A 10,134-nucleotide genomic window follows, 5' to 3' on the forward strand; every position below is an offset into this window, starting at 1 on the left:
CCAGTCAGGTTTAGTGGTTCTCAGACTTTCATAATTTTAAAACCTGTAAAATTTCAAGAAAAGTGGACTGCAGTGTATATACTGAACTGGGACTGCCAATCTTTTATTTGGCCGTATAAGGACATTAAAACCAACACAGAAACTATCAGTCACTACCATTGTAATTTCATTAAATATGTATGTATATTTCACCCACAAAAAAAGTGGGAAAGATATAACCTTAAAACAACAGATGGTTTATTTAAATTTAATGAATTTAACATAATAAATACTTACTACATTGTCTTTAATTTTCTGACCACTTCCGCTACTACCTCCCTGGTCTGCAAAACCAGCATCATCCCTTGCCTGGATTACCACTAGTCTGCTAACTGCTCTCCCTGCAACCCAACAGCCTAGAATCTGGCTCAAAACCCTCCACTGGCTCCCCCAGGAAAAGCCGAAGCACAAACAATAGCTTACGGGAAACTTGATGATCTGGAGCTGCTGCTACTTGAGTTTCTAGACCAGCGCTGTCTCATAAAATATAATGCGAGCCATGTACCTAATTTTAATTTTTCTAGTAGTCACGCTTGAAAAAATAAAATTTAATTTAGCAGTATATTTTATTCAACTTAATACATCCAAAATATTATTTTGGAATATTTGTTATTATGAAATATTGTATTTCAACATGTAGTCTATATAAAAGTTATTAGTAAGATAATCAACATTCCCCTTTTCATACTGTCTTTGAAATCCTGTGTGTAATTACACCGACAGCACATCTCAATTCAGATGAGCCACATTTCAAATGCTCAACAACCATTGTGTTGGAAAGCACAGATCTAGACTTTTCTTTTACTTCTCTCCCTTCCCTCACTCTGTGCCATGCTTTGCATTTGCTGATCCCTCTCTGCAAAGATATGGGAGGGGCTGACTGTACCCTCTGCCTCTTCTGATCTTGACTCAACTATCTCCATCTCAGGAGGCTTTCTGTGTAAGATCAACATGTTCATCCCTGCCCTTCCCACCATACAGAGTCTCTATCCCCTTTCATATTTTACTTTTCTTTATTCTTATCACCTTCTAGCAATCACATAATTTATTATACACCATATCTTGTTTACCGTCCCTTGTTCATGAACTTTGTGCTCTTTTTACTGCTGTGTCCTCAGTTCTGTATTACAACAGTGCCTGGCAGATAGTAGGCACTCAATAACTATTTGCTGGATAAATACACTCCACTCCGAATCAGAGAAAATTTTGTACGAACGAGCATAAGGCATTGGGAGCCATTAACACAGATGTGTAACCTAATTCTTAGCCCTAAATCCTCTAATGTTGGCTTAAACTTCACTTTGTGAATGGATAATAACTAATGTGTGTTTACCGTATGCCAGACACTGCTAAATGCTTTGTGGGCACTATTTGGTATAATCCTCCCAGTCCTTTAAGGTAAGTACTGTTATTTTATCCATTTTGCAGAAAAGGATTCTAAAGCTCTAGGAAGTTAGGAGGTAGCTCATGAAGAGGTGGAGAGCTCCACTGAGTTTGACTCTACCGCCATGTCTGACATCAGATTAGACTGGGACTAGTTTGTATCTTTCAGTGCATGTATAATTATTTAAAGTCTATTTTCCCTACAAGATTACTCGCCTATTCGCCACTGTGTTCTTACTATCCATGTAACAGATACTCAGTAAGTACTTGTTGATTGCTATCTCAACCATCCACTCACTGGAGAACTATTATCTAACTTCACATTCCCTGAATTTTTGTTTACAGCTACAGCGCTGGATGTTGACTAATGTATAAGGGATGGCTTTTCAGGCCCTCAGGTGCCTTGCAGAAAACTCTCTGTCCATCTACCACTGGCCATATAAAAGGTTAGATTTTAAGTCCTCCTCTCTTCCTTTAAGCCTACACCCATTCTTGTAAAACATTATGTATATTGAAGAGTTTTTCCTTTTATTTTTATTTAAAATTTTTTGTTTAATTTTGCTTTTTTAAGTAAACTCGAGGCCCGACATGGGGCTTGAACTCAACCCCGAGATCAGGAGTCGCATGCTCTACTGACTGAGCCAGCCGGGTACCCCAAAGAGTTTTTTCTTTTATATTGTTTTTAACTAAAAGATGATTTTAAAAATTATTTTTGGCAATTGCTATGATACAGTAATATTGCTTTCTGCTGGGTATCTTTTAAACCCACTTATCTCAGTAATGGCAAGTAGGATTTTTTTCTCAATAGGTGCAAACTTCTTAATAGACTAGCTTAAAACCATTACTCTTTCCATTTGTTTAAGATAGAGGGATCAGTGAAATCAGGCTCTGGAGGAGACCACAGATTCTTTTCTGGGCAAAAGTAAGGATACATTTACAATGCAAAATTAGTGATGGGTAGTAACTGGGAATCTTATATCCTCTAGGTCCATTTATCCTGTAATCATAAACATTAATGGATCTATAAAATGCCAATAGTAATTTTTTCCTCCCTACTTTATAGCGATGCTGTACAGGGTTGCTGCCTGCAGAATGCATCCATGACTACGATGCATCAAAGGTACCAGAAAGTAAAACATAGGAAGCACTATTACCTTATTTATATCCCACAGAACCAGTTTGCTGTTAAGTTTGGCAAATTCATAGGCAGTTAGTCTCCCAATTCCGTGTCCAGCTCCAGTAATCAGGACGATTTCTCCAGTAACTGATTTTCTCTTCTTAGGAATAAAAAGCTTCAGGAGAGACTCTAGGGTGAAGATGATCAGCAAGGGCAGAAGCTGGAGGCACTGCAGAAAGAATTTCATCCTGGTCGTTGCCGTGAGCCTTTGGTGTATCTGCCTTTCGCCAGTCACTCTAAATTGCTTCTGGAGGGCGATTCCGTCCAACACCGGAGAGAGTAAAAGCAAGAGCAAGGAAGGGCTCCTTTTATCAAAGAGAAACAACTCTGAAACCGTTCCTTCCGCTGGGCTGGGCTTGGTTAGGTCTTTCACAATTGGTTCAGGCTGCAGTGCGGAGCGGCTGCTCGCCAGCTCAGAAATCTGGGAGGGACAAAGTCCAGAGGAGGGCAAGGCTTCCAGTCCGCTCGTCTTTGACCCACTACCTCCGGGTCTTGCGAGCCGACCTTGGAGGCTTAGCTGCCGCTTGTTTTCCTAAATGTGGTCATTCCTCTCCAAGTTACAAAGATCACTGACAGTGTCCGCAGTCCAGATGCTTCTTTGAAACTTGATGCTCACCACCACTGAAGGGATGCAGATGTAGTTTCCTATCTTAAAAGGGACGTGGGGAGAAGGTCAATTGTTCCGCAAGCCCCCCCCACCCCATCCTGAGAAATTATGCTATCTCACATTCTGGTTTGAACTAAGCGCGATTTCTGGAGGGCAGAGAAAATGTCCTTTCAGGGGCAGCGATAATCAAGGCCCAGGAAAAATCGTATCATATCATAAGGGATTGTATCCACAAGGAAGAGCAGTGTATTTGGATAACCTTTTTCGCTCAACCTGTTGGACCTTGTGAAAAAAACATATTACACTTAAGTAATCGTATCTTTCTCCAGGTTAATAAATCACGGCTTCCAGAATGAATCATAAAATAGAAAGAAAATCACCTTGCATAAAGATTACCTATGTAATTTCTAGTTTAGTAGCCTATTTATATAAGTATTGGTTACTGAAAAGAAAAAGACCCAATTCTGGGTTTGTGTGCAGGAAGAGCTTAATCATTGTTTGTTACATGTTTTGTTTTGGTTTTTTTTCAGTTCAGTTCTTGATAGTAATTGAAATGGGGCTTTTTGTGAGACACTACAGTACTTGGAAAGAGACTTCTGTCAGTGGGTGACTGATGGTCACTTTATATTTAAGAGGCAGGAAGATCACAAAAAATTGGAAGTTCACAAAGAATTCATACATTTCTCTATCATCTGCAACTTTTTGTTATGGCTCTCAAATCCAAGTTTACAATAGCACAAATACTTGCATAGAAAGTTTCCTGACTGATGAATCACAGACCTGTACCCCTGAAACAATTAATACATTATATGTTAATTAAAAAAAAAAGAAAATTTAGCTGTTAAAACATTAAAAAAAGAAAAAAGAAATTTTCCAGTTTCCAGAGCTTTTTTCCACATATATTATCTCATTAGATTTTTATAATTTTTTTTTAAAGATTTTATTTATTTATTTGACAGAGAGAGAGAGAGCAAGAGAGCGAACACAAGCAGGGGGAGTGGAAGAGGGAAAAGCAGGCTCCCTGCCAAGGAGGAAGCCCGACACAGGGCTTGATCCCAGGACCCTGGGATCATGACCTGAGCCAAAGGCAGATGCTTAATGACTGAGCCACCCAGGCGCCCCCATCTCATTAGATTTTTAACAAGCTTCTTAGGAAGTAGAGAAGAAAACTATTTCCCTATTTTATAAATGAATAGATCAGTTAGATTAACTTTTTAAAGCTCCCACAGCAAATAAATGCATTAACTGTCAAACTTTTTTGCCCAATACCTATAGGAAGAAAGCACATCTTACATGTGTATGCTTTCGTATATGTTGACTTTCATATATGTAGGCTCTGTCTCTAATATTTTCTATTAAGAAAATTGTATTTGAGGTACCTGACTGGCTCGGTTGGGAGAGCATGAGACTCGTGAGTTCAAGCCCCATGTTGGGTGTAGCGATCACTTAAAAAAATAAAATCTTTAAAAAAAAAGAAAAACAATTGTATGTAAAGAGAACTAGGTAGTTTTGATCCAATAAGCCGGCTGGAGTTCCCCGGTCTAGGAAAAGAACCCAGTGTTTGAAAACAGTCACAGCTGAATCCTACATGTGTATGTGACGTCACCTCCCTGAGAATGTTTCCTAGTTTGTAAAACTGGGATGTTATTAATACATACCCTACAGGATTCTTGTGAATCCTGAGCTGAAGGCAGACGCTCAACGACTGAGCCACCCAGGCGCCTCATTGGGACAGTTTAAAACGTTTTCTGTGGGCGCCTGGGTGGCTCAGTTGTTAGGCCTTCGGCTCAGGTCATGGTCCCAGGGTCCTGGGATCGAGCCCCGCATCGGGCTCCCTGCTCGGCGGGGAGTCTGCTTCTCCCTCTCCTGCTCCCCCTGCTTGTGTTCCCTTTCTCTCTGTGTCTCTTTCTGTCAAATAAATAAAAAAAATCTTTAAAAAAGTAAAATGTTTTCTATGTGGAGAACCTTAATTTCATGCTGCCCTCCCAGCTGCTGAAGTAGCATTAAAAAGGGGGGGGCAACAAAAGGTAAGGATAAGGAGCCCTTCAGTGATGATTTGAGCACTTACTATGACTAGGCATTATGCTGAGTGCCTCACATATAGACACAGTTTATTTTACCCTCTCAACAGTCTTAAGAAGTAGGTTCAATGAGATGTCTATTACATGAATAAAGAAATAAAAGATTAAGAGAAATAAGCAAATCACCTGAGGTCATAGTATAAATGGTAGAGTTGAATTTAGATCTAAGCCATTGTCACTACTCTATGTTGCCTTTTTTCTTAGGGCAAAGAAGAAAAGCTAAGCCACTCCTAAATCACTTTGAAAAATTCAAAAGGATAAAAACTATTACTCATAATACCTCCCGTTATTCATAACTCCTATAGCATTTATAACACCTCCCCCTCATAGCATTAGGTGACTTAATCCCTAATTAACAGGTCATAGAGTGCAGCTATTAAAAGAAAGATTTTGTTTGTTGTTTTTTAGAGAGAGAGGGTGTGAGCACATGAGCGCGCACGCGTGTGTGTGGTGTGTGTGTGTGTGTTGTGGTGGGTGAGGGAGAGAGAGAATCCCAAGTGCAGAGCCTGACATGGGGCTCAGTCTCAGGACCCTGAGATCATGAACTGAGCTGAAATAAAGAGTTGGACGCTCAGCTGACTGAGCCACACAGGCACCCCTAAAACTAGGATTTTGAATTCCTGCCAACTTTTTATCAGCTATGTGATATCTGGCTAATTACTTACCCTTTCCTGAGGTCTCAGTTACTTCATCTGTAAAATGGATATAATAGCAGCTTGGTTGAGTAAATGAGATATTTAAAAAGCAGAGCTGACATCTTACATACAAATACACTTAATGAATGATAGCTACTACTGTATTTTTTTTTTTTTTAAAGATTTTATTTATTTATTTGAGAGAGAGAGAATGAGAGACAGAGAGCACGAGAGGGAAGAGGGCAGAGGGAGAAGCAGACTCCCTGCTGAGCAGGGAGCCCGATGTGGGACTCGATCCCGGGACTCCAGGATCATGACCTGAGCCGAAGGCAGTCGCTTAACCAACTGAGCCACCCAGGCGCCCACTACTACTGTATTTTAACCAGTCATCAGTTAAGAGGTTTATATTTGCAAGGCTGGCTCTGTAGAGTCCTAGTGGATTCAGAAGGAAAGGCCACCATACTTTGCAATTACATAGGCCAATGAAAAACAGTCTCTTTTCTTTTCCCTGTTACTTTAAAGAACACTGAGGAAGAACATTCAGAAATGATTGCCAGACTGTGCTAAAGAAGGTACTTCCAATAGTTTTTCAGTCATTCTGGGATCGAAGCCTTCATACTTGGCTCTGAAGTCTGAATTTTAAAGCTGGAGGGAGTTAAATGTTAGCTTGTCCAACCACATTTTTTTTAAAGTAATGAATCTATGCATTCAAAGTAATGAATATATCTGGTTTAAAAATAGTTCAACAAGGGGTGCCTGGATGGCTCAGTCGGTTAAACATCTGCCTTCAGCTCAGGTCATGATCCCAGGGTTCTGGGATGGAGTCCCACATCAGGCTCCCTGCTCAGCGGGTAGTCTGTTTCTCCCTCTGCCCCTCCCCCCTCTCGTTCTCTCAATCTCTCTCTCCCTCTTTCAAATAAATAAAATCTTTTAAAAAATGGTTCAGCAGGGCAGATAATAAAAACCAACAGTCCTCAGTCCCATTGTCTAACTCTTCAGATTAACCACTTTTAATCCTTTTAGTTGTCTCTTGTACAGTTGACTTCTATGCCTCTAATAAAGGCTTACAGTGTCATTTCTTAGCTAATCAATAGTAGACATTACTGATTTTCTTCTATGACAGCTGAGGATGTAGTTCACTTATTCCACTCTTAACACCTTTCTCCCTATATATTCCCAATACAATTATGTCACTACCCTTACTACTTTTGTTTGGTTATATTTAAAAATTTTTTAAATTTTTAAAAGATTTTATTTATTTATTTAACAGACTGAGAGAGAAAGCGCACAAGCAGGGGGAGCAGGAGAGGGTGAAGCAGGCTCCCCGCCGAGCAGGTAGCCCGACCCCAGGACCCTGGGATCATGACCTGAGCCAAAGGCAGATCCTTAACTGACTAAGCCACCCAGGCATCCCTGTCTGTTTATATTTAAAACTTTTAGACTTTTTATGTCTTATGCCTGCCACTGTATGATGAAACTTTTGGCTTCCCATTTTGTAAGAGGAGGGTAAGCCCTATTGTTTTCCTCAGTTGTCCATTTCTACCTCCCAACTTGTAGTATCTGGTTTACTTTCATATTCTCAGGACTGATCATATCTACTTTATATTTTGTAACTGTAACATTTTCTGTGCTTGGTCTATGTTGATTCTGAAAGCTAAAAATCAACAGACAGCATTTACATTCTTATGACTAAATAGTGGCCTTCCTCAGCAGGAGGCTGCTATTAGACTAACTGGGACAGACTGGACCAGAAGAAATCACAGTCATCTCAAGACTATTCATCCTTGGCCTTTATGAAGACTGAGGCAGCATAAGGTCAAAACAAAAACTCTGAAGTTAGGTTGGAATTCCAGCGCTGTCACTCTCTAGTTGTGATTTTCAACAAGTCATTTAAATTATTTGTTTAAATTTCCTTCAGCATGCATTAACTTATTAAGAGACAGGACTGGTGGCTGATTGAAAGAACACAAAAGATACGAAGAAAATCCTTGCCATCAGGGAAGAGAAAGAGGAAAGCAGGCTACTTTTGACCCAGGGGATTATGGAAAAGGAGAGAGGATAGCAGTAGAGGCAAGTATTAAGAGTCTAGTAACTGGACTTCTCATTCCAACCCTTACTGCTATGATGCTATTTATCCAGTTCCAATTTTTATAATACCTACTTCTCTATGTTTTGAGGAACAAAATTTGGTACAGTGTTAATGGCTTTCCATCACTTGGGATAAACTGCTAATTCCTTATCATAGCCTATAAGACCTTATATGATTTGGCTCTTGGGTCAAGATTTTTACATGAAATAAACCCATAGCAGCTTAGTCAAATAGGGGTTTATTTTCCTTATTAGTCCAGAAGCAGTCTATGTAGGACAGGTGCAATGGTGTAACTATTTGAGGAAGTAAAAAAACAAAAACAAAAAAACAAAAAAAACAACAAACCCTCAGGTTCCTTCTTGTACCCTATCCTGCCATCCATGTGTGTGGCTTTTGTCATTAGGATCTCAAGATGGCTTCTCCTTCTCTAGGAAATGTGCCCTCCTTTCAAGCAGGAATACAAGAGGGAGGGGAAATTGCAAAAGGTTAATAGTTCCTGCTGAATTAGCCAGTCTCTTTTGCCCAGGAAAATAACAGCCTTCCCAGAAAACCCACACAGTAGGCTACCATGTTCATCTCATTGGCCAGGAAAGGGTCATGTGGCCCCCTTAGCTGCAGGGAGCATAGGGGGTAAGTTTTTACCTGGACACATTTCTTTCTTTCTTGTTTTTTTTAAAGATTTTTTTTAAAAAAAGATTTTATTTATTTATTCAACAGAGAGAGAGAACATGAGTGGGGGTGGGCAGAGAGAGACAGAGAAGCAGGCTCCCTGCTGAGCAGGGAACCCGATGTGGGGCTCGATCCCAGGATTCTGGGATCATGACCTGGCCGAAGGCAGACGCTTAACCGACTGAGCCACCCAGGCGCCTGGACATATTTCTACATATGACATGGAAGAAGGGAGAATGAATAAATGGGTATTGGGTAACAGAGAGCTATGTCCACCATACTGGCCACCTCTCTGGCTTCATTCCAGATCACACTTTCTGGTTTACTACTATGCTTTAGCACATTGACCTTTCTGTTCCTTGATTATGGCGAAGCTCTTTTCTACCTTAGAGGTTTTGTACTTACAGTCCTCTCTGCTTGGAATGCTTTCCCCAGCTTTTCCAGTGCCTGGTAGCTTCATATCCTTAAGTATTTCTCAAGAGTGATCTCCTCAGAGAAGTCTTTGCTGACACTCTTCTCCTGTAATATAGTTACTCCGGTTTCAATTATTCTTTTATGTAGCAAGTTGTCTACTTCCTTCATAGCACTTTTTCTAATATGCAATTCCTAGTTTGTTTATTTATAGTTCATTTACTTTCCCTAGAAAGTAAGTTTCATGAGAGGAGGACCTTGTCTGTCTTGTTCATGACTTTATTCCTGGCACTTAGGGCAGTGCTTGGTAAATAGTAAGTAATCCATAAATATTTGCTATGTAATGAAATGAATAGAACAAGGGTGAAACAGTTGGAATTATTAATCACTCTTATTTTTAGTATACCTAAGATCAATTCCGGTAATCACATACATTGCTTTCCTATTGAAAAACATTCATTATTCAGCATCTTTCGCCTGTCTCACTATTTTAAGAAGCACTTAAAGTTGGTATGTGGTTACTAACTAAAAAAATTAAATAAAAAATATAAGCCCTCACTTCTCTCTACTTAAGTTCTAATGATATTCATTTAATTTGGAATCTGGATAAATGGATGGTAGTATAAAACAGTAAATATCTGAGATGGCATTTCGGTTCTGCCCAAGAGTGGGCTACAGCACATGCTCACAACACTCTAGTAGATCTAGTAGATGTCCCCGAAGGGTGGAACCCTGGAGACCCTCTGTCTGAGCTAATTGTGGTATAGTCCTAGTACTGAGGAGTTGATTTTGTTTGCATAGTTGTGTAGTTCTTTGAGCTAAGTCCATTCCAATCTCTCTTTAAGGAATGTAGAGTTAGAAAACTAGAGCTCGAGGAACTTTCTATGAGAATGCCTTTCTCTCTCCTGTTCCTGGTCAAACGTTTTGTGGCTCACTGCCTTATTTCTCTTCTTCCTAATGACTGATTTGTCAGCACACTTCAGAGGAACTAAACATTTTAAACAGAGCCTGCCTAATTATATTTCCAGTTTAAGCAGAGGCTA

At 39.9% G+C, this 10,134-nt stretch overlaps 1 protein-coding gene across 1 annotated transcript in view; it reads right to left on the reverse strand.

Annotated features, from left to right (window-relative positions):
* Nucleotides 1-9,189, reverse strand: part of HSD17B11 (hydroxysteroid 17-beta dehydrogenase 11) — a 39,431-nt gene extending 30,242 nt beyond the window's left edge. The window contains exons 1-2 of the mRNA XM_036096741.2: nt 9,086-9,189; nt 2,577-3,248 (exon numbers count right to left, since the gene is read on the reverse strand). Coding sequence (XP_035952634.1) covers nt 2,577-2,786 — 210 coding nt within the window. The 5' untranslated portion in view covers nt 2,787-3,248; nt 9,086-9,189. The remainder of the gene's footprint in view (nt 1-2,576; nt 3,249-9,085) is intronic.
* Nucleotides 9,190-10,134: the final 945 nt, after the last annotated feature.

This window comes from Halichoerus grypus, chromosome 3 (assembly GCF_964656455.1).
Source record: "Halichoerus grypus chromosome 3, mHalGry1.hap1.1, whole genome shotgun sequence".
In the NCBI taxonomy this organism is placed as follows: Eukaryota; Metazoa; Chordata; class Mammalia; order Carnivora; family Phocidae; genus Halichoerus; species Halichoerus grypus.